At 40.0% G+C, this 25,867-nt stretch overlaps 1 protein-coding gene across 1 annotated transcript in view; it reads left to right on the top strand.

The window, feature by feature from the left end:
• Positions 1-25,867, top strand: part of LOC124711232 (cholesterol transporter ABCA5-like) — a 359,780-nt gene that overhangs the window by 125,608 nt on the left and 208,305 nt on the right. The window contains exons 4-5 of the mRNA XM_047241193.1: positions 19,950-20,152; positions 24,495-24,696. Of these exons, the coding sequence (XP_047097149.1) occupies positions 19,950-20,152; positions 24,495-24,696 (405 nt within the window). The remainder of the gene's footprint in view (positions 1-19,949; positions 20,153-24,494; positions 24,697-25,867) is intronic.

The raw sequence follows: 25,867 nt of genomic DNA, 5'->3' as shown, positions 1-25,867 counted from the left end.
GCCCATCTAATCTTCAGCATCTTTCTTGCTTGTACTGTTTATTGTCCATATTTTTCTTCCATATAAGATTACGCTCAACACACATACTTTCAGAAGAGCTCTTATCATTTAACTTTATATTAAGCGTTAACACATTTCTTTTTATCAGAAATTATTTTCTGGCTATTGTCAGCGTCCATTTTATATCTTTGCTTCTCTGGGCATTGTCAGTTATTTTGATGTGCAAATAAATGAACTCACCTATTGTTTGTGCCTCTTTTCTAATGTGGTTTCTCAGCATCACCTAATGTAATTCAAGTGCATTCCATTACCCGTCTTTTACTTCTGTTAATGTTCATTTATGAAGTCTTTTTTAAGACCTCATTTAGCCTTGTCAAATGATCTTCCAAATCCTTTGCCATCTCTGACATAATTACAAAGTCCTTCACAATCCGTATATCTCACACCCATAGCTGAATAGTCAGCGCATCTCATGTGGTGGACCTGGGTTCAATTCCTTGTACTATCAGGGATTTTTCCTTTGTGAGAGGACTGGAATGTCATCCACTCAGGTTTCTGAAGCCAACTGAGGAGCTACTCAAATGAGACAAACTGGCTGGAAGAAATATGTGGCCAGAAAGCTGATGGTGGCCAGGAGAGCAGTGGCCTGACTCCAGGCCCCCCATACCACACCCAAATGAGACCATACAACAGAGGATGACTCAGCAGCTGGTTGGAACTGTGCAGTTCTCTGGACTTGGTCATAAAGTTTAGTTATTAATTTGTTTTGGCAAACCTTATAGTTGTTATTTCTTTCCAAATTCCTCATTGGTTTCATTTACTGCTTGCTCAGTGTACATATAAGTGAATGATAGACTATAACTGCGTCTCACTTCCTTCTCATCTACTATTTCCCCTTCAACTCTTACACAACTGTGTTACAGGTTTCTGTAAAATTTGTTAAAATCCTGTAAGAAGTAAAACGTGTACAAATTTAAAAACATACCGTGTTAGGGATTACTCATATCTCTAATCAAGAATTAGAACACTTGCCTTCCTATAAGATACATGGCAAGTAACAATGTTCGTTGTAAATTCCTTTGAGGGTATTCACTTGAGAAAACTGTAAAACCACAGAGACAGTATGGCTGGACAATATTTACCATCATGGTGTGAAATTCCATTGGTGCCTATAGACCTATTATAAAACTAGTAAAAGTAGAAATGACTATTCCCAGCTTCTGACCTGTTACTTCCTTCAGAGAGAGAGAGAGAGAGAGAGAGAGAGAGAGAGAGAGAGAGAGAGAGAGAGAGAGAGAGAGAGAGGCAGAGACAGAGAGACAGAGACAGAGAGAGAGTGGGATGTGAGGAGTTGTGTGAGAAGAAGGGGGGAGGGGATGGGCTGTGAGAGGGCTTGTTTCTGTTAATGTAGAACTTTACTTACTCCACATTTGTGGATGATGTCTTCCATGATTGAATTTCTGGAACATGGATTAAATTCATTTTTGAAATTGTTTATTAAATATTGTTGGAATTTTGAGTGCATATAATGCAACCAGTACCACATCACATTAGTAGTACATCTTATAGTCACAACAAATTTATATTAATCAAGACGGAAAGAAATAATGACATTAGCTGCCAGTGGGCATTGATTAAAATCAACGGGGAAGATCGAAAATTCGTGCTGGACAGGGTCTCCTGCATGCTTGGCAGATGTGCTGACCATTATACCGTCCAGACACAGTGGTCATTGCAGCTGCATTTAGCCAAGTCACATAATAGTTGAAGCTTGTTGTGCATCTACACTGAACTAAAAACGAGTAGACAGGCCAGATGAACAAGTAAGGGATGACAGACTCTACGACCAATGAGGACACAACATGGGGCAAGCAAGCAAGAACTGCGGTGGTAAACACACAGAGACAACAACAAAGCAGGAATGCTCCAAACGATGACAGTACGTATCTCACCACACGGAACTGGGATGCAGTATGGCAGAGACACACAAGCAAACTACGATGAGTACCAGACTGCTGGGGTAGCACAAAGTGGCTGCCTAAATACATGACCATGGGAAACACGATCGGCCATGGACTTCACATGATATAGAGTGTGGCGCATTTGCACAGCGAGGCTCACGGTGCAGGTGCGTGCTGGAGCACAGACCCCGTAGTGGGTATTCTGGTCCGTATCCCATATCCTATGGTGTGTATTCAACTTGCATGCCTTTTGACACCAGGTACCTCCCTCCCTGGAAACCTGTGCGTAGGGGCGGAAACGCCCTGGACGGTGCCGTGGTGGGCAGGAGGAGGGAATGGAGGGAGACCCTATGTCATCGACCACCAGTGGTGGGTTGGGAGGGCAGTCTGTGGAATCCATCAAAATGTCACCAGAGGGCAGGGCATAGCACGGCACCTCCAATCCTTGTGGATGCAGAAAGGAGTGCCAACGTGCCTGCGGGGAGCTGGCGGCTGTTAGCAATGAGACCGACTCGAGTGCCTTGTGCACACCAGGAGGATGCAGGAGGTTGGAGAATATGAGGTGCCACAAAGGAGTACAAGGCTGAAGTTAGTTATGGTGGTGGCGTTCGAGCCCCTTCCGTGTCTCTACTGACATCACACGCTACCGATGGGTCGCGACTTCTGTGGTAGGAGTCCAAGCAGACTTGACCCCATATGAGCAGGCTCACATGGCCATGCATAGGGTGTAGTGCTGAGTGGGCTGGAAGCGAGGCTCAGAAGGCAATGGCATCAGCAGATGGAGCTGGGTCCATTGTTGCTGCCCACGGAGGAGAATAAGGTGAGGGCCAACGTGGTGGCCAAGAATTCGACTGCTTTTTCGGTGTTGTTTAAATGTCCTGACCAGTCGTTCTGCTTGCCATTGGAGTATAAATGGAATGGAGTGATGTGGATGTGTTTGATACCGTTGGCCTCACAGAATGCATGGAAGGAGGCTGCTGTGTATTAGGGGCCATTATTGGAGGCCAAGATATGAGGCAGGTGAGTGACATGGCTGTGAATGTGGCATCAGTCATAGTGGATGCCATGTGCACCACATATGTGTACCTGGAGTATGCATCCACAATGAGTAACCACATTGATCCCAAGAACGGACCTGCAAAATCGGGATGGATGTAGTCCCAGGGTGCAAATGATTGTGAAGGGCTGGCCTGGTGATGCACACAGATCGTGCACCCATGGACCAAGCATTCATTGTAGCCATCAATGCCAGGCCAGTATACATGCCAGGGAGCCAACCCCTTCATACGGAACATCCCCCAGTGCCTGCAGTGTAGCAAGCATCAGACACCTTGGCGCCAATCCCACCCACCACAACCGGGAACCTATGTGAGAGGTGCCGCCAAGGCTGAATTCAGTTTTAAACTGGCAAGTCAGATAGGTGGACCAACCATGGATCAAATGTGGTGGTGGTGGTGGTGGTGGTGGTGGTGGTGGTGGTGTGTTGGGGCTTATGGGCGCTCAACATCGAGGTCATCAGTGTCCTGACACACATTAAAAGGAACGAATGTGGACAGACCTAAGAAAACTAAAGCACATACTCAAAGAAAGCAGGAAAAGAAGGAAAATGCTACATAAGAAAGTAAAACCTAAGGAAAGGGGAAACATAGCAACAAGAATGTTACAGGAAATTGTTATTGGCTGGCCACTTACATAAAATGTGGGCGAGCTTGTCGCACAGTGAGCAAATTAAAATCCTCTCCCTAAAATCTTTGTAAAAACATTTGACAGGGCACAGAACTTTAACCACATTCGTCCGAGTGTTGCCTAAAAGAGATGGCAGGTCCGCTGGCAAGTCAGCCACGACCCGCTGGTCAGAAAATAAAATGCAATCCAATAAAACGTGGCGCACAGTGACCTGGACGCCGCAAGCACCACAAATTGGAGGGTCCTCTCACTGGAGCAGGAAGCCGTGCGTCATAGGGCTGTGGCCTATTCGAAGCCGAGTGAGGAGAACCTCATCCCGTCGATGGGGCTGAAAGGAAGTACACCACACACGCGTTGTGGGCTTGACTATACGGAGCTTATTGTCAGTCACTTCCAGCCACTCATCCTCCCACCGGCGCATGACCCGCGAGCTCAACAGCGAGGTGAGTGCGTGCAAGGGGATAGCACACTGAGATACTTGTGGGGCAAGACACGCCTCCTTGGCTGCGAGATCTGCCCTTTCATATGGATCAAATAGCGCAGAACCTGCTGCAGAATGGGGTCCCGGCGTGTCGCAGAGATGACCTGTACAGCCGTGGTAGGAAATTCATCCAGTGTATCTCGGCAGGTCGTATGAATGTAAAAGCAGAGGACTTTCTGCTGGTCGGACTTGGAATCTGGGCCCGAGGGGAGATGTGAGAAGGCATCTGCATTGGAGTGTTAAGAGGTGGGCTGATATTGGATAATGTAAGTATAATTGGGTAAGAATGGCACCCAGCGCCGGAGACGTTGAGCTGTTCACTCTGGGAGGTAACCAAAGGCTTGTGATCAGTGAGGAGAGTGAACATGTGAAACATTTAAACGACCAACACAATGGTCAGAGCCTCTTTCTCAATCCGAGAATAGTTCCTCTGAGCTGGGGATAGTGTCTTGGATGCATACACAGTGGGCTGTTCTGAACCATCCTCATTCCTGTGAGCCAGGACTGCCCCAATAATAAAAGGCCAAAGCATCAGTCACCACAAGCAAGGAGCAGTCTGGAGAGGAGGGAGGCAGGCAAAGGGTGGACTTGAGCATAGTTTTCAAGTGGAGAAAAGCTTGATCACAGGCAGGAGTCCAGTTGAAAGGCACCCCTTTGCGATGCAAGCAATTCAAGTGCTGTGCAACGTCAGCAGCCTGGGGTAAAAACTTTAAGTAGTAGTTGACGTTGCCCAAAAAAAAACCTGGAGGTCAGATAAATCCTTGTGATCAGATGGACGAATGCCATCTTTACTGCCCAGGTATTCGACTTCTGGTTGAAAGAAACTACACTTTTCCAGCCAACAGCATAACCTGTGGCCTGCAAGACGTAAAATAATATACTGAGGTTTTGCAAATGCTCACAGCGTGTACAACCGGTGACCAAGATGACATAAAGATAATTGACATAAACTGGTTTGGGCTGTGTGAGCTGCTCCAGGTACAAAGTAACAATGCAGACTTGATGAAACTGCACTGTTGGTCATCTTGGCATGGCTGAACTGCAGACAACACGAGCTGTGTACCTCCTTACTGGTGGAATGACTGGAACTGATGGGCTGTCAGACCCCCTCCGTCTAATAGGCAATGCTCATGCATGGTTGTTTACATGTTAGGGCAGGTTTTGTGACATCTCTGAACAGTCAAAGGGACAGTGTCTGTGATACAATATCCACAGTCAACGTGTATCTTCAGGAGTTCTGGGAACTGGGGTGATGCAAGTTTTTTTTATGTATGTAGTACAAGACATGTCAAAAAGATAAAATGTTCATTATCACCTATTTCCTAAGGAGCAATTGATTACAGACAACAATAAACAAAAATTTAATTTATACTCTTTAACACTATAAAACTTCTTTTCCACCAGACATAAGCTTCTTTCGAAAGCTGGTGTCATGTGTCCTATTGTCCATATTTTTAGGCAGCCTCCTTAGTAGCTTGACACCTGAGTACTGAGGTCCTTTTTTAAACATTGTTGGTCAGTGGGATATGTTCTGTATGTCTTCCTTCTCCTGTGTGCCGTAGATGTGTATACCAGTGTTTGTAATCCATTCTGAACCGTTTATCAAGTACAGTATTGTTTTGTATATGTACAAAGAAGTAAAAGATAAAATTTTTGAATCAGTGTCTGAATGTTTCAGAAGTTTTTTGTGATGTGAACACTTTCTATTTTTTTTGTATGTTTGAGTTTCCCCACACTGTCACTCCACACTGCAGGCATGGTTCAAAGATTCCATGGAATACTGTGCATAGAAGCTGTTTGCCTGCATATTGTGATAGCTGCTTCACCATGAATATGGCAGAGCTGAGTTTCTTAAAGATGGAATTTATATACTGTTTCCATTTCTGCTCTTTAACCCCCCAGGGCCCCTCAGTGTCCTTTGTTAGGTGGCCCAGCCTGGCCTCTACCCTTGCCACCTTTTTGTTCTCTTTATTCTTGGCTTTAATGCCTTGTCTTGATTGATCTTTTAATGATTTGTCTGTGCTGTCTTTTTTTCTAGGCTTCTGTCTGTCTTTTATTATGTTTGTTACACGTAGGCTTTCCAAGATTTGCCTTTTGCCTCTTTCCTTTGACAACCACTCCTGGTTTTCCACTTAACAGATGAAGGGACTGATGACCATACAGCTTAGTCCCTTTCACTTCAAACCAACCAACATTATCTACAGTAATACCTAAGTGATTTTACTTCCAGTTTTATGTTATCCACCTCTAAATCCATATACTCATACTTCTCATTGTTTCTGAACACTGCATACATAGTCTTTTTCAGCTTTACAGGCAGTTCATTTTCTGTGAACCATTGAGCTGTGACATTTGCAGAAATATATACTCTCCTCTCAAGCAGTTTCACATTATGGTCACTGTTCAGTATTATGTCCTATGCATACGCCATTTTCTTCCCTTTCTTTGAAACCTCTATATCATTTACAAACAGCTTAAACAGCAATGGCCCTATTTCTGGTCCCTGCACCACTCCATATTTGATGACTTTGGTTTCTGATTGGAGTTTCGTATTGATACGTGCTGTTTCCTATTGCATATGTATGATTGTGTCCACTCTCCTGCTTGCCCCCTAATTTTATAGTTTGGCAAGTTTTGTATCGGTATTTCTTGGGAAATGGTGTTGAATGCTTTGGGTATATCCAGAAACATTGTAGCCATAACTTTTTTTAATCTGAGGGCTGGCAATTGCCAATTCTGCTGATTTACCTATTCTGAAACTGTTAGGCAATGGTAAAAGAATGTTATGTTTGTCCAGATAATCAACTAAACTATCATACATAAGCATTTCCAGGATTTTTGGGAAGCCTGATAACAGGGAAACTGGTTGGTAGTTATCGGAGTCACCCCTATCCTCTTTCTTGTACACTAACACAACCCTGCTTATCTTCAGTTTCCCAGGCAAAATTCCATCTCTGTAAGAGCTGTTTGCAATGTCCAGAAATGATGTGCTTATTTTTTTCACTTACTTGCTTTATTATGTGATTTGATATTTCGTCACCACCAGCTGATTCCTTCACTTAATTTTTATACAGTTTTCCTCAGCTCCTCTTCTGTAACTAGGTTCAAGGACATGCTTCTGTAAGGTGTTTTGATGTTAACGTAACATTTTTTGGAATGTTTCTTTTGAGTTTTATGTAAAATAAGGGAAACCCAGCCACTCGTCTGTAACAGATTGATGCATGGTGCACAGAAATAAGTAACAGAAAGCAGCTTTAGAGCACTAGCTGTTTTTCTGGCAGTAACACACACATACTCACACAGATTCCGAGAGGCACACTCCCCTAGCCACAGCAACAAAATTTTCCAATTTTGAGCTCTCTACCACATTTAAATAATTGTCATTGAATCTGTTTGGTATTTCTCTACCATCTATAGCTAGTGTGCTGTCATTTTTCATTGACCTGATCACTCTTCTTATTTGATCCAACTTTTTTTTAGTGGTTAACACACTGGACTAGCATTCAAGATGACAGTGGTTCACACCTGCATCTGGCCATCCTGCTTTAGGTTTCCTGCGATTTCACTGCATAATGTTAGGCAAATGCTGGGATAATTCCTTCGAAAGGGCATGGCTGGTTTTCTCCTCCATCTTTCCCTAATCCAAGCTTGTGCTCCATCTCTAAGGATGACATTAAACAGTACTCTCCTCCTCCTACTCCTCCTCCTACTCCTACTCCTACAATTTTTTTCTTGCTTTCAGTATTAATTACATTCTAAGCTTCCTTTATCTTTCTTTTTGAGTTTATTAGTTTGTTGTTAATTGCTTCTGCTTTTTTCTCTCTTGTTACTTTCCTGTACACCTTTTACAATATTTTATAGTTTTCAGCTTCACCTAGTCATTTCAGTTCTCGAAGATACCTTATGCTGTTCTAAACATTTCACTGGTAATTCAGTACCTTTGACACTGCAGCTTCTCTTGTCCTTTTACTTTGGCAAATGATATGTTAAAATGATATTAAGTTGTTTTAATAAATGCATCATACTTTTTGTTTACATTTTGTATCTGTAGGATTTCATTCCATTCTTCCCTACTTGACATTGTTTTAAAAATGGTCACTGATGATCTTGATTTATTTTATTTTATTTTTTTTTTTGCTTTGATTCTGATACTATGTCATCACTTCTGCAAAAGTAGCTCAGCTGACAGATAAGATATTTCTATTTGAACTAATGAGACCCCTAGCCATACACTAATATTAGTAATTGTGGTGTCACCGCCAGACACCACACTTGCTAGGTGGTAGATTAAATCGGCCGCGGTCCATTTAGTACATGTCGGACCCGCGTGTCGCCACTGTGTGATCGCAGACCTAGCGCCACCACAAGGCAGGTCTCGTGATACGAACAAGCACTCGCCCCAGTTGTACGGACGACCTAGCTAGCGACTAGATGTACGAAGCCTTTCTCTCTCATTAGCCGAGAGACAGAATAGCCTTCAGCTAAGTTAATGGCTACGAACTAGCAAGGCGCCATTAGCCTTACAGTGATTGTAATTAAAGTCTCCTGTGTATCGTCAAGAGCGATGTACCACAATGATGGATTAAAGATAAGTATTAATCCAGCTACGTACTTTTCTTCATAGCATTAATTACGTAGCCTGTTCCAGTACTTCACGCCCGTCTGCGTTAGTCTAGCGTGCATTTTCAGCCATCTCGATCTAAAAGGTGTTGGCCCAGCTGCCGACACATCAGTAATGATGTTGTCAATAATTGCCTGATTTTGAGTAGTCACTCTTGTTGGGGCAAATATTGTTGCCATCATATTATACTGTATTAACAATTCTCCAAAATCTTGCAGTGGTTTTTTTATCCTTTTCCTATGCCAATACAGAAATAGTTTCACTTCATATTCATATGCACCCACCCACCCGCCCGCGCGCGCCCACACACACACACACACACACACACACACACACACACACACACACACATGCCAGAAAGATGCTAATCATGCCACCAGGGAATCTGTACACAAAGAACATTCGCAAGTAAGCCATCACTTACACCAGTAACTTTAAAGGTAAGAGGTTACACATAACTAAAGAAAGACTTTCGTGTTTACACTTTTAGGGAGTTTTTCTGTTTCAGTGTATATGGAAACTCCAGTACCTGTATGTTTAGATCTACAGAAGCAACTAAATAACATATTGTCACTTATTGTCGGGTTACCTGTCTGATTTTGCTACCCCATATTTACTGATGCATAATGTGTTTGGTTGTATTTCACTTATGAGTACTTCTGATTCTAGCTTCCTGTTACCAGTATATTCAATATTCTAATGTTAGACCTTAATGTAATTTTCCTAATGGTGACTTACATATTCTGAGAACTTATTCTGTATTGCTTCCTTTCTTGGATGGTGCTTGTATTTGGCTTTTTCGACAAGAACATGTGATTTTTCGCCCTCATCAGGCCATATTAGTTTCCCATGTTTCTAATGATTTTGCCAACACCTGTAAACATTCTGTTGAGTGTCGTAGACACCAATCTGTTTGAATGCTTACCATTGTTTCCTAGGCAGTTTTCAATTTGTTTGGGTCTGTGAAAACTATCCCAAGACGATCAATGTTCTTTAATAGCACAGTTTATCTTGCAAATGTATTTGTCACTCACTGGCACCTTTTTTATGATTCCCCTAACTGTGAACCTAGACACCAATAGGTGCCTGTTGCCAAATGAATCGGGTTTCCTCTCTCATAGAAATTTATCCTTTCTTGTCTCATCAATAATTTCTCCTTGACTGCTGCTTCGTGATGAATTTGTTCAAGTGTGTACAAAGACACCCCTGTAATTACGTTTGGTTCAGAATCCAGTTATGCAGTCACTTGTTTTACATTTACCAGATTTTTAAAATGGTTACTGAGATGTTGGCTTGTAGTTCAAGGTCTCACTTTGATTTGGAAGTTGGGTGCAATGACATTTTTCAACAGCGAATCTCCAGTTATTAGAAAGTAATTTTTGTTTCTTTGTGGAGTTGTGGTTTTGTCTTTTCCTGTACTGTATATCACCAACTTTCATTTATATTTACCTATAGATTTTTTGCTTGTTGAGCTTATTGTTACGTTATTTGAAACACTGGATAGTTTATTATTTTTTTAAAGTTCGTAAGTGGACATGTATATTTGCAGTCTGGGACTATTTTTCTCATATTAATCTATCATTTTCTCTTTTTATAGTCAATTATTCAATTCTTAATCCCTCAATGTCATTTTGTAGTAACTTCATAATTTCATGTTTGATTCCACAACACTTACAAGATAGATCTTTTTGCCACATAAACAGATGTGGCACGCCAACAAGTATAAAAGTAGTAAGATTGGTTTAGGACTTCGAATGTCAAGTTAGTGCTGTCTGCCACGGAGCTGAAATTTTAGTATTTCTGAGTAATGAATTTTTACAAGTTTAATTACCATGAAAGAGAATACTGTTGTGCACAACTTCGTATACAATGGTGAGGAGAAGTGGGCTGCAGAGTGGTGTGGCAACTGTCATCTTAGGAAAGCTGGACAGGAGCAGAAATGATTAGTGAGCAAGTTAATACAGTAAACAGAAGATGTACTTAACTCATATTTCTCCAAATATATGAAGACTTATTAAAAATAATGCAGCAAGAAACAGTGTCCAGCTTCACATTGTCAACAGGCATGTGATGTGTTGCTAAGTGGCTCTGAGGGAAGTGGGATGACATGCTGTCAGATCCACTGGAAACAAGGCTGAGTGGGTGTGTTCCATTGAGTCTGCTAGATCCAACATGAGTGCTATTGACGTCTAACGTAAACAAGCTATTCTGTTACAGTGATACACCGTTAGGGTAGTATCAATATGTGATACCACAAATATATATATATGGAAGAATGTAGGAGGCACTGAAAGATATATATTGAACTGAATCAGTGCAAGCTAAGATCTTAAATTCAGATTTTGGACTGGAAGCTTACAAAAATGCAGGAGTAAATAGGAAATATTGAAGCTACTGATACCACCCCTCTGCTATTATCCATAACATCATGAAAATAACTAAAATAAGGCACTCACCTAAATTTAATATGCATAAAATTTGTGGCACAACAAGAAATAGTTATGTTCATGACTTAAAATGAAATGACTTTGTCAGCTTCCAACCAAATTTTACGTAGGTCTATGGTTTCTCAGCTTATCAGTCTGTTACCGCATCATACCGGGTGATCAAAAAGTCAGTATAAATTTGAAAACTGAATAAATCACAGAATAATGTAGATAGAGAGTTACAAATTGACACACGTTTGGAATGACATGGAGTTTTATTAGAACCAAAAAATACAAAAGTTCAAAAAATGTCCAACAGGTGGCACTTCATCTGATCAGAATAGCAATAATTAGCATAACAAAGTAAGACAAAGCAAAGATGATGTTCTTTACAGGAAATGCTCAATATGTCCACCATCATTCCTCAACAATAGCTATAGTCAAGGAATAATGTTGTGAACAGTTCTGTGAAGCATGTCCGGAGCTATGGTGAGGCATTGGCGTCGGATGTTGTCTTTCAGCATACTTGGAGATGTCGGTTGATCATGATACACTTGCAACTTCAGGTAACCCCAAAGCCAATAATCGCACGGACTGAAGTCTGGGGACCTGGGAGGCCAAGCACAGCAAAAGTGGTGGCTGAGCACACGATCACCACCAAATGACATGCGCAAGAGATCTTTCATGCGTGTAGCAATGTGGAGTGGAGCGCCATCCTGGATAAACATCGTATGTTCCAGCAGATGTTTATCAGCCAGGCTGGGGATGATGCGATTCTGTAACATATTGGCTTACCTCTCACCCGTCACAGTAGCAGTTACAAAACCAGAATCGCGCATTTCCTTGAAGAAAAAAGGCCCAATAACGGTAGATGTGGTAAATCCAACTCATACCATGATTTTCTTGTTGTGCAATGGAGTTTCCACGACAGTTCTAGGATTTTCAGTAGCCCAAATTCTGCAGTTGTGGGCGTTGACAGACCATCGGAGCGTGAAATGAGCTTTGTCGGTCCACAACACGTTACTGAACCAATCGTCACCTTCCGCCATCTTTTGAAATGCCAACACCGCAAATGCCCTCCGCTTCACTAAATCGCCAGCTAACAGTTCATGATGCCGATGGATTTTGTATGGATAGCATCGGAGGGTACGCCTCAGTGCCAACCATACGGTAGTGTATGGAATGCCGGTGCGACGTGTGACTGCACGAGCGCTGACTTCCCCGTGCATAGACGAACCCACTACAGTCTCCATTTCTTCCTGAACTGTCTCAGCAGCATTATGCCTTGTGCATGGTCGGCCACTATGGGGTCTATTGTCTAAGCAACCTGTGGTTTCGAACTTCGAAATCATTCTCGCCACAGCTGCATTTGTCAACGGACCTTTACCCGTTCGAATCCCCTTTCGTATGGCGATAGGATCATAACGCTGAACTAGCACATTCCCCATTCTGATAATACAGCTTCACTAAAAGTGCCTTTTCAGGTAATGCTGACGCATCTGATTCTCTCTCTCATTACAGCTCCTTTTATACTTTTTTTTTTCCTCCTTCATCTAATAAAACCCCATGTCATTCCAAGCATGTGTGTCAATTATTCCATAGTTTATTAAGTTTTCAAATTTATACTGACTTTTTGATCACCCGGTACATTCCACATATAAAAGCAAAATAAATATTGTCATTACTTTGTTATATCTCTGCTTGCTTACATGTGGCATTGCATGGTGCAGTATCAATACATTGCAAGTCAAAGCCAATGCCCAGTGTTCGCATGTTCAACTGATCCAGCAAAAGTGTACAACCACTTAATGTTTAGAAGGTTTGTTATCAACTGTTCAGTATATTTTGATATAACCAGCATTGTCAACCTATAAAATTGTACTGTCAACTGTATTAACTATACTTTATGAGTAATTAAAAGTATATATAAGTAGAGTACAATTCAGATCATGTTAGAAAGTGAGCAGAACGGAAAGAGATTCCTAAACACTAAGAAATTTTGTGATGAATGTGTAACTGTCAGAGATTGTGGTAGGGGAGGGGGAGCAGGAGGAGGAAGGATTTTTCAGTAGAAATGGAGAGAACATGATAAAGCAGGAAATAGTCAAGGATAGTGAAAAAATGTAAAGTTAAGAAAATGTATAAATAGGAAGGCACTTTAAAAATAGAGAAAACTCCGCATTACCGATATAAGTCAGTTAGAAATATTATTATTAGAAATATTATTATCTAGGCATGCAAACGTCAGACATTATAATGTAACAAAAATTATATTTAAAAAAAAGGTGCTACATACTACAGTAGTTGGATCTTACATCTGTTTTATACATATATTACTTTATAGCTGATGAACTAGTGGTTCATACCCCAAGTAATGTCTGAAGAGTTCATTGAATGAATATGAACATTTCTCTATTGGAAAAGTTTTTAATTTATTGTTAAAATCAATCCCTTTATATGTTCTGAACTAGACTGATAGTTTGTTAAACCAAATCAAACCATTATAACAACAAAAATAATCAGTTTTGGCAATATAGTGTAATTGGAGAGGTAAGAAATCTGTTCACCAAGCAGGGGCAAGAGAACTCGCGTATGTTATGTGTGCTAGCTTTCAGAGCCACTGGCTCTGTATTCTGGCAAAAGGGTTGAAGTGTAAGAAGGAGGTGTGGAGCAAAAGGACTAGAGAGGTTTAGGTAAAGGGGTAGAATTCAGAAATGTCACCCAGAATCCTGGGTCAGGGGAGACTTACCAGATGGGATGAGAAGGAAAGACTGATGATTTATGGGCTCCTATCTGTCATTTTTAATTTTGTTCTTTTCTGAAAGCAGTTACATTTTGCCCCGGATTGTGCTCATGTACATCATTGTAATTGAAAACTACTGTTGGTTGTCTGATAATGTAAGTAATTTAAATATGTATAAAGAATTGGTTGTTTATTATTTGTGTTGCACAAATACTTCACTGTGTGATTCTCTGTGACATATCCCACATAGAAATCTTATTGCTCGTTTCTGTAACAGTAATATTCTTTTTAAGTGGACATCAGCTGCACAGACCTATTATTCAATCCTATAGTTAAGAAAGTAGTAAACTATTTTTAATGTTTGATTAAGCACTATCTAGGTGAGCTGGAAATGGAGATATAAACCACTACTGACATTTCGACATACAAAATTAATGTGATTTGTCCACTGCAAATTTTTATCAACATAAATTCCCAGAAATTTATTCTGCCCATTTCTGTTGCCAAGATGGCAAGATTATTTACATTGGTGTGATGAGAACTGCATATTTTAAACACCAGTAACTGAGATTTGGTGAGATTTACCTTGAGGCCCTGCCATAGAATAAAACTGAAGTGCCATTTATGTAGGTTATAATATGGTAGTTCATACATTGTGCAATGTTGTTACACTTCAATAAGATCTAAGCAAAATTTAGCTTTTGCAGTGTAGTGCAGTACAGTGCGATGCCAGTTGAAACATGGAAATATACACAGTTCACCATTAAATTCACTGGACTCTTATGCTCACATTTTTTTCCTGATGTACCTGAAGGGTACACAACAAAATATTTTGTGAAAATAATATGATAAACTTGTGCAAAAACTCATCTTTATGAAAACATAGAATAACTATAATTTTCAGATGACTTTTAATTGGAATCATCATCAAATACTTCATTTTTATCATGTGTAGACTTGTCAGACAAACGTGTGGTTCCTGAAGAGGGGCAGCAGCCTTTTCAGTAGTTGCAAGGGCAACAGTCTGGATGATTGACTGATCTGGCCTTGTAACAATAACCAAAACGGCCTTGCTGTGCTGGTACTGCGAACGACTGAAAGCAAGGGGAAACTACAGCCGTAATTTTTCCCGAGGGCATGCAGCTTTACTGTATGATTACATGATGATGGCGTCCTCTTGGGTAAAATATTCCGGAGGTAAAATAGTCCCCCATTCGGATCTCCGGGCGGGGACTACTCAAGAGGATGTCGTTATCAGGAGAAAGAAAACTGGCGTTCTACAGATCGGAGCGTGGAATGTCAGATCCCTTAATCGGGCAGGTAGGTTAGAAAATTTAAAAAGGGAAATGGATAGGTTGAAGTTAGATATAGTGGGAATTAGTGAAGTTCGGTGGCAGGAGGAACAAGACTTCTGGCCAGGTGACTACAGGGTTATAAACACAAAATCAAATAGGGGGAATGCAGGAGTAGGTTTAATAATGAATAGGAAAATAGGAATGCGGGGAAGCTTCTACAAACAGCATAGTGAACGCATTATTGTGGCCAAGATAGATACGAAGCCCACACCTACTACAGTAGTACAAGTTTATATGCCAACTAGCTCTGCAGATGACGAAGAAATTGAAGAAATGTATGATGAAACAAAAGAAATTATTCAGATTGTGAAGGGAGACAAAAATTTAATAGTCATGGGTGACTGGAATTCGAGTGTAGGAAAAGGGAGAGAAGGAAACATAGTAGGTGAATATGGATTGGGGGACAGAAATGAAAGAGGAAGCCGCCTGGTAGAATTTTGCACAGAGCACAACATAATCATAACTAACACTTGGTTTAAGAATCATGAAAGAAGGTTGTATACATGGAAGAACTATGGAGATACTAAAAGGTATCAGATAGATTATATAATGGTAAGACAGAGATTTAGGAACCAGGTTTTAAATTGTAAGACATTTCCAGGGGCAGATGTGGACTCTGACCACAATCTATTGGTTATGACCTGTAGATTAAAACTGAAGAAACTGCAAAAAGGTGGGAATTTAAGGAGATGGGACCTGGATAAACTGAAAGAACCAGAGGTTGTACAGAGATTCAGGGAGAGCATAAGGGAGCAATTGACAGGAATGGGGGAAAGAAATACAGTAGAAGAAGAATGGGTAGCTTTGAGGGATGAAGTAGTGAAGGCAGCGGAGGATCAAGTATGTAAAAAGACGAGGGCTAGTAGAAATCCTTGCGTAACAGAAGAAATATTGAATTTAATTGATGAAAGGAGAAAATATAAAAATGCAGTAAGTGAAACAGGCAAAAAGGAATACAAACGTCTCAAAAATGAGATCGACAGGAAGTGCAAATTGGCTAAGCAGGGATGGCTAGAGGACAAACGTAAGGATGTAGAGGCCTATCTCACTAGGGGTAAGATAGATACCGCCTACAGGAAAATTAAAGAGACCTTTGGAGATAAGAGAACGACTGGTATGAATATCAAGAGCTCAGATGGAAACCTAGTTCTAAGCAAAGAAGGGAAAGCAGAAAGGTGGAAGGAGTATATAGAGGGTCTATACAAGGGCGCTGTACTTGAGGACAATATTATGGAAATGGAAGAGGATGTAGATGAAGATGAAATGGGAGATACGATACTACGTGAAGAGTTTGACAGAGCACTGAAAGACCTGAGTCGAAACAAGGCCCCCGGAGTAGACAATATTCCATTGGAACTACTGACGGCCTTGGGAGAGCCAGTCCTGACAAAACTCTACCATCTGGTGAGCAATATGTATGAAACAGGCAAAATACCCTCAGACCTCAAGAAGAATATAATAATTCCAATCCCAAAGAAAGCAGGTGTTGACAGATGTGAAAGTTACCGAACTATCAGCTTAATAAGTCACAGCTGCAAAATACTAACACGAATTCTTTACAGACGAATGGAAAAACTAGTAGAAGCCAACCTCGGGGAAGATCAGTTTGGATTCCGTAGAAACACTGGAACACGTGAGGCAATACTGACCTTACGACTTATCTTAGAAGAAAGATTAAGGAAAGGCAAACCTACGTTTCTAGCATTTGTAGACTTAGAGAAAGCTTTTGACAATGTTGACCTGAATACTCTCTTTCAAATTCTGAAGGTGGCAGGGGTAAAATACAGGGAGCGAAAGGCTATTTACAATTCGTACAGAAACCAGATGGCAGTTATAAGAGTCGAGGGACATGAAAGGGAAGCAGTGGTTGGGAAGGGAGTAAGACAGGGTTGTAGCCTCTCCCCGATGTTGTTCAATCTGTATATTGAGCAAGCAGTAAAGGAAACAAAAGAAAAATTCGGGGTAGGTATTAAAATTCATGGAGAAGAAATAAAAACTTTGAGGTTCGCCGATGACATTGTAATTCTGTCAGAGACAGCAAAGGACTTGGAAGAGCAGTTGAATGGAATGGACAGTGTCTTGAAAGGAGGATATAAGATGAACATCAACAAAAGCAAAACAAGGATAATGGAATGTAGTCTAATTAAGTCGGGTGATGCTGAGGGAATTAGATTAGGAAATGAGGCACTTAAAGTAGTAAAGGAGTTTTGCTATTTGGGGAGCAAAATAACTGATGATGGTCCAAGTAGAGAGGATATAAAATGTAGACTGCCAACGGCAAGGAAAACGTTTCTGAAGAAGAGAAATTTGTTAACATCCAGTATTGATTTAAGTGTCAGGAAGTCATTTCTGAAAGTATTCGTATGGAGTGTAGCCATGTATGGAAGTGAAACATGGACGATAAATAGTTTGGACAAGAAGAGAATAGAAGCTTTCGAAATGTGGTGCTACAGAAGAATGCTGAAGATTAGATGGGTAGATCACATAACTAATGAGGAAGTATTGAATAGGATTGGGGAGAAGAGTAGTTTGTGGCACAACTTGACCAGAAGAAGGAATCGGTTGGTAGGACATGTTCTGAGGCATCAAGGGATCACCAATTTAGTATTGGAGGGCAGCGTGGAGGCTAAAAATCGTAGAGGGAGACCAAGAGATGAATACACTAAGCAGATTCAGAAGGATGTAGGTTGCAGTAGGTACTGGGAGATGAAAAAGCTTGCACAGGATAGAATAGCATGGGGAGCTGCATCAAACCAGTCTCAGGACTGAAGACCACAACAACAACAGACTTGTCAGGGGCTTTGTAAATGATTTTCTTCCAACATTTCTCCTCTGTACTGAACATTTTTAACAGAAAATCAACGTAAAAGCACACAAAATGCACAAAACAGGGACAACTTGAATGTCACCTACTGCCTATACAACAAGAGAAAATAACAAGGGTTTCAAAAATGATGAATTCTTCAATTGCCTACAGAACTCATAGATGGTACCAGGAGCTGTGAAAATACATTCAAAACCACAGTAAATCATCATAACTGGTGTGATGTAATATTACACCCTCTACACATTCTCATTTCCCCACAAGTGCCACAGTATGATGTCAGCCACATGCTAAGTGTTAACATATGTGAAAACCAAGGATGAAGCCCTGAGGTACACCTTGCATTACCGTTTCACTGGTGGATTGAAAATTTACAAATTTTTCATCTAGTTTGTACATCAGTTTAGTGCATTGCTAAAGATTCAGCAGGTACGTTGCTAATAAGATGCATAGATGGATTCCCTTAGAGGATTTGACTTCTGATTTTTTAGAACAACTCTACAGTAAAAAATATCACTGATGAGAAGGCAGTGTATTCCAGTAAAAACAAAAGGTACCAAGATGCTGTGTTGATCTCCACTGTAGCCTCCCCCATTCCTACACAATCGGGTTTCCACAACCCTTCTTCATCCTCTTCTGCTCTGCCCCTCCTCATCCTCTCAATTTCATCAGATCACCTTATCTTTCACTCAACATCCTTTCCTCTCTTTGCTTTTTATCCATCTGTTCTCTTCTGCTCCCTCCCCAATTACTTATTTCTTGAAGTCAGGACCGAGCGAGGTGGTGCAGTGGCTAGCACACTGGACTCGCCTTCGGGAGGACGACGGTTCAATCCCGCATCCGGCCATCTGTGATTTCCCTAAATCGCTTCAGGCAAATGCCGGGATGGTTCCTTTGAAAGGGCACGGCAGACTTCCTTCCCCGTGCTTCCCTAATCTGATGAGACCGATGACCTCGCTGTCTGGTTTCCTCCTCCAAACAACCCAACCCAATCTTGAAGTCAGTTTCATGCCTGCTTATAATTTCCCAGCATATGATTTTTCATGTGTGAATTCAGTGTAGAGATTTAGATGGCTTAAAATTTTGGTATCAATAATAGAGCAATTAAAAACAATGAATTACTGTCTAGAGCAAGATTCAAATAGTGGCTAGGCAAATAAACAAGCTTTCAAACTGCAGTTCTTCTTCAGGTCTCCCCACAGAGTGAGAGGTTGTATTTACTCAGTCAGTTATTTGTATTTGATTGTAGGTTTTCCAGTAATGTGTTAAAATTTCAGTGCATTTTTATTGGAGCATTTATACAGAATTTGATTAATTGTAAACCTTCTAATGGCCACCTTCAGTGTCAGTTATTAAATGTAGTATTACACCTTCATTACAGTGTTAGGCCCTTATCTAATGATGTGTCGTAACTGTTGAAAATGTTTGAACAAACAGTGGAAAGTCCAGGATGAAATAATGACAGTATTATGAAAAGTATAGAATAACACAGACTGTATAGTATTGAGTTGCAGACAGGCACAACAGAAAGACTGGTAAACAAGAGAGCTTTCAGCCAAAAGGCTCTCTTCCTGCTTAGCAATCATGTGTGTTGTGCCCAACATTTCGACTATATGGTGAATAATAACCTATCCTTTCCATAATATTGTAGTAAATGTTTCTATTTTCTATCTAATAAAAACTGAATATAAAATTTCATGGCTGTTCTTTATTAGTTATGTTATTGTTTATCAGTTATTTTATTACTGGTATGTCTATCAATCAGAAATTTACATTATATAATCTAAATTCATATACTGGTATTTCTGTGACTCAACTTTTTAAGTGATAAGAATTCTCTTTTCTTTTCTAGGCATTTGTGGATGCTGTCAACCAACTTTGGCTTAATATGCATCTTGACAGGGGCTTGCATCCCATCAACTTCATGCTGTTTGAAACTATGGAAGATCTGCTCACAGCTTATTGGTTGGAGCCAACATCAATACCAGTGGCTGTGATATTTGATTCTGATGATCCAATAAAAGGCAGACTAACGTATGATTCTGTTGTTCAAATGTATGCTTGAAAAGTAAAAAGTAAATGTTGTAAAGTAATTCTTTTCTTTTGGTACTTATATCAAGACCTAAATGAGATGCACACAGTATTCATACGATGTATTTTGATTTGATTCATTTATTGAAGTGCAGAAAATTTGTATTATGTTTCCATAAATACCTGGGGCTGAGAACAGCAAAGTGTTAAATGTACTATAAAAAATTACACAAAGATAAGGCATTTACAGCAGCAGATGTCTGTGAAATATAGAAATGACAAAGCAAACAGTGGTTATAATATGGACACTTCGATGTTGCAATTTTAGGTGGGGAGAGAGCAGGGTGTTTAGAACTATGACTGTATAAAATACTGGTGGCTGTCAGGCCAGTGCTACCTCATTTACAAGGCTGCCAACGTCAGCAAGCAATGTTGAATATTGCTAACCAAATGCTTTGTGTACTTCGCTTTGCTTTGCTTTATATTGTGTGTCACTCAGTGTTTCCTTCCCTTATTTTGAAATGAGGGAAAGGGTTTATGCTGGTCCATCGTGAGGTTTGAAGATGGCTCCCACAACATAAGAAATGATCATCAGTCCCTATGACCATGTGTCAGTTCTGATTTTGCAAAAGCACCGAACCTGGGTGAAGGTGGCCACCCCTGCAAGAGACAGGTAGGGCTAGGTAACCTGCACCATTCGTCACCCCTTGAACTATGTTCTCATTTGTTTATGCTCTTGGCCAACTGCCATGTTACATTGCTTGCACTATATGCAAATATACAACACAACATTGACTTACCTTTCATTTAAACCTGTATCAAACATCTGCAGACTGAAATTTTGAAAAGAATTTGTGCGGCTGTTGACTAATATTTGTTTTGTTTAAAAGTTAAATACAAGCAATATGTACACAGATTATTCATAAAATAATGGAAAGGCAATCACTCACCTATAGCAGACTGATATGTGGAGCACAGAAACACATAACAGGAGTGTGTGTTTTTGGTGTCTGTGTGGTTGTGTGCGTGAATGTGCGTACTTTTACTAGGAAACAAGGAAGAGCTTAGAAGCTATTGTGAGTAGTTATGTGTTTCTGTGCTCCTTAAGTCTGCTATAGATAAATGGTTGGCTTTCCATTATTTTACATATTGTTCCATCCAGGAATTTCCATTATTGTTGCATGTAGAGTATGATGTATAAATACACACACATTATTTATTTCATCTATGCATCGTAGTGTATAGCTGTATAAAATGTAAGACACCTAATAACAACTAGAATATATGAGCTTAGAGCAAGATACAAAAATAAAAAGATATGGTATGTGCAGTTGACTGACATGTGCATGGCATTTTCAGAATATAGTTTTCTTGAAGGATATAAAATGTAGACTGGTAGTGGCAAGGAAAGCGTTTCTGAAGAAGTGAAATTTGTTAACATCGAGTATAGATTTAAGTGTCAGGAATTCACTTCTGAAAGTATTTGTATGGAGTGTGGCCATGTATGGAAGTGAAATGTGGATGATAAATAGTTTAGACAAGAAGAGAATAGAAGCTTTTGAAATGAGGTGCTACAGAAGAGTTCTGGAGATAAGATGGGTGGATCACATAACTAATGAGGAGGTATTGAACAGAATTAGGAAGAAGAGAAATCTGTAGCGCAACTTGACTAGAAGAAGGGATTGGTTGGTATGATATGTTCTGTGGCATCAAGGAATCACCAATTTAATATTGGAGGGCAGCATGGAGGGTAAAAATCGTAGAGGGAGACCAAGAGATGAATACACTAAGCATATTCAGAAGGATGTAGGTTGTAGTAGGAACTGGAAGATGAAGAGGCTTGCACAGGATAGAGTAACATGGAGAGCTGCATCAAACCAGTCTCTGGACTGAAGACGACAGTTACAACAACAACAACAACAACAACAGTTTTCTTAATATGACTGTTACGTATATTAGAGTTGATAATAAAGATGCATTTGTTGTGTGAAAGGAGGGAGACATTATATATCAAAGGTAAACTTTTCTTCCTGTCTCTGCAACAAGTTATTAATTGGCCCCATGAGAAAAGTGGCAAACAAAAAACCAAATCCAGTGGATGGGGGAGGAGAAGTGGCTAATAAGAGGCAGCTTTGAGTTCTGGAATTACACTTGTTATAGCAGCAATCATTGTTTGGACTGTGAGTCCTGTAAAATGAGGGACATGCCATTAATACTACTATCATTTCTGTCTTTTCTGTTGCTCAATGGTTTCACTTCCCCCTCCTTCTTTGCACCCCTCCCCCCTTCCTTGAACCCCCTCCCCCTGCCCCCCCCCCTCTCTCTCTCTCTCTGACAGTAAATATCTAGTTTCTAGCTTTTGATAAATCAGTAGTGGACACCAAAAGGATCACCTGCTACTTTTAACATGAAGACATTGAAGAAATGTATGATGAGATAAAATAAATTATTCATATAGTGAAGGGAGACGAAAATTTATGTCATGGGGGACTGGAATTCAGTAGCAGGAAAAGAAAGAGAAGGAAAGGTAGTAGGTGAATATGGAATGGAGGTAAGGAATGAAAGAGGAACCTGCCTGGTAGAATTTTGCACAGAGCATAACTTAATCTTAGCTAACACTTGGTTTAAGAATCATGAAAGAAGGTTGTATACATGGAAGAACCCTGGAGATACTAAAAGGTATCAGATAGAGTATATAATGGCAAGACAAAGATTTAGGAACCAGTTTTTAAATTGCAAGATATTTCCAGGGGCAGATATGGACTCTGACCACAATCTGTCGGTTATGAGCTGTAGATTAAAACTGAAGAAACTGCAAAAACATGGGAATTTGAGAATATGGGACCTGGATATACTGAAAGAACCAGAGACTGTAGAGAGTTTCAGCATTAGGGAACAATTGACAAGAAGGGGGAAAGAAGAATGGGTAGCTTTGAGAGATGAAATAGTGAAGGCAGCTGAGGATCAAGTAGGTAAAAAGATGAGGGCTAGTAGAAATCCTTGGGTAACAGAAGATAAATTGAATTTAATTGATGAAAGGAGAAAATATAAAAATGCAGTAGGTGAAGCAGGCAAAAGGGAATACAAACGTCTCAAAAATGAGATAGACAGGAAGTGCAAAATGGCTAAGCAGGGGTGGCTAGAGGACAAATGTAAGGAGGCATATATCACTAGGGATGTGATAGATACTGCCTACAGGAATATCAAAGAGACCTTTGGAAAAAAGAGAACCATCGTACAAATGTCAAGAGCTCAGATTGAAAACCAGTCCTAAGCAAAGAAGGAAAAGTAGGAAGGTGGAAGGAGTATATAGAGGGTCTGTACAAGGGAGATGTACTTAAGGGTAATATTATGGAAATGGAAGAGGACATAGATGAAGATGAAATGGGAGATATGATATATCATGAAGAAGTTTACAGAGCACTGAAAGATCGAAGTCAAAACAAGGCTCCAGGAGTAGACAACATTACATTAGAACTAATGATAGCCTTGGGAGAGCCAGCCCTGACAAAACTCCACAATCTGATGAGCAAGATGTATGAGACAAGTGAAATACCCTTGAACTTCAAGAAGAATATAATAATTCCAATACCAAAGAAAGCAGATGTTGATAGGTGTGAAAATTACCAAACTATCAGTTTATCACAGCTGCATAATAATAACTGAATTCTTTACAGACAAATGGAAAAACTGGTAGAAGTTATCCTCAGGGAAGATCAGTTTGAATTATGTAGAAAGGTTGGAACACATGAGGCAATACTGACCCTACGACTTGTCTGAGAATATAGATTAAGGAAAGGCAAACTTACATTTCTAACATTTGCAGACTTAGAGAAAGCTTTTGACAATGTTGACTGGAATACTCTCTTTAAAATTCTGTATGTGGCAGGGGTCAAATACAGGGAGCAACAGGCTGTTTACAATTTGTACAGGAACCAGATGGCAGTTATAAGAGTCAAGGGGCATGAAAGGGAAGCAATGGTTGAGGAGGAAGTGAGACAGGATTGTAGCATATCCGGGATATTATTCAATCTGTATATTGAGAAAGCAGTAACGGAAACAAAAGAAAAATTTGAAGTAGGAGTTAAAATCCATGGAGAAGAAATAAAAACTTTGAAGTTTGCCGATGACATTAGAATTCTGTCTGAGACAGCATTTGAACGGAATGGACAGTCTCTTGAAAGAAGTATATAAGATGAACATCAACAAAAGCAACTTCCTTTATTTGTTCTGACTGCTAAACAGAAATCTTTTATTAAATGTTAATTGTTATTACCCATCATATTTTGTTTTTAGACTTAGAAACTAGTTGTCTTATGTCTCATATCGATTATGTAATAAATCACATTGGTATTTCTTGTTGCAGGTATCAGATACGAACCAATCCATCATTTGTGGTAACTCCATCCACTACGGAACTTTACTCATCACCTGCGTCATGCAGAGATAGTGGGAATTCTTGGGGTGGTGTGTTCCCCATAGAGACAGGTGACAGCTGCCCTGTCAACCAGTACTATTATTCTGGTTTTGTTGCTATCCAGGCACTGTTTGACTACACCAAAATAAGGGTAAGACAAAGTACATTATTGTTATTTTATGAGTTTTTCCACGTACTTACAGTTGAATGCACAGCATAGAACTATTTTGTACTGTAAGGAACCAAATAGTGCAAATATTATAACAGCTAAGTAACCAATAGTCTGTAGTCTACTAGTTAACGCATTTAATTATCAGGCAATAGATTCTGGGCTAAATGTGTACCCCCTGTTAAGATTTTGAAAAAGTTCCTTACCTACAAGCATCAGCCTCTCAGGAGTAAATCATTGCAGCAGGCATAACTGTGAGATGAGAAACTTTTCTTTCGAACTTTTGCATCTACAGCTGGACTCCTCAAGGTGTATGATGAAGGGTATTTTGGGTATCACTTTGTTTCCTGTTTCATGTTCTTGTCTATCTGTGAATGATATGCACGAATAGCAAATATTAGTAATCCACTACATGAACTTGTATTTCTCTAATTTTATTACCCCAGACATTCCAAAGAGCACATTACCAGAACCATTTTTTCTCTAATGTACATTCTTCTGACTTGTAATTTAAACAGTAAACCTGTTTGTGATACACAGTGTGTCTGTTGTAGCATTTACATTCTGCTTACTAAATGAACCCTTCAACTGTGCTGCTTTTTTCTACAACTTCTGTATCCTACATCTTAAGACTGGTGACCAGCACTCAATTATTAGTTCAACAAAGGTTCTGTAAGCTACCTTGTTTACAGATTAATTATATTTCTGCTGGTTACATCCAGTGAACTGATGCAGCATCTGCCTTTACTAAAACTAGTGTTATGTGACTGTAGCAATCATTTGAAGTACTCTTAGATACTTTACAGTTGTCTCTGTTTCTAGTGATCACCAATTATGGGACTGAATAACAATGGGTCTCTCCACCATTGCTTGCACATGTTCATTTTAACATTTTGGGTGTTCATAGAGATGAAAACTGGAGCTGGAAAAAGCATATTACTGAGAGTCTCAAACAATTAAGTTCAGCTACTTTTGCTCTTCATGTAATTGCTTGTCTTGGAAACAAATAAATCAGCTTCCTGACACAGTTTGCATATTTTCAATCAGTAATGCTTATGGAATAATTTTCTGGGATGACTGACCACCTAGAAAGGGAGTATTAATTGCACGTAAGGGAACAGTAAGAATGACACGTGATGTTCACCTGTAATTT

The sequence above is a fragment of the Schistocerca piceifrons genome, chromosome 8 (genome assembly GCF_021461385.2).
Source record: "Schistocerca piceifrons isolate TAMUIC-IGC-003096 chromosome 8, iqSchPice1.1, whole genome shotgun sequence".
In the NCBI taxonomy this organism is placed as follows: Eukaryota; Metazoa; Arthropoda; class Insecta; order Orthoptera; family Acrididae; genus Schistocerca; species Schistocerca piceifrons.
The sequence above is the reverse complement of the archived record's forward strand: the minus strand, read 5'-3'. Positions and strand labels throughout refer to the sequence as shown.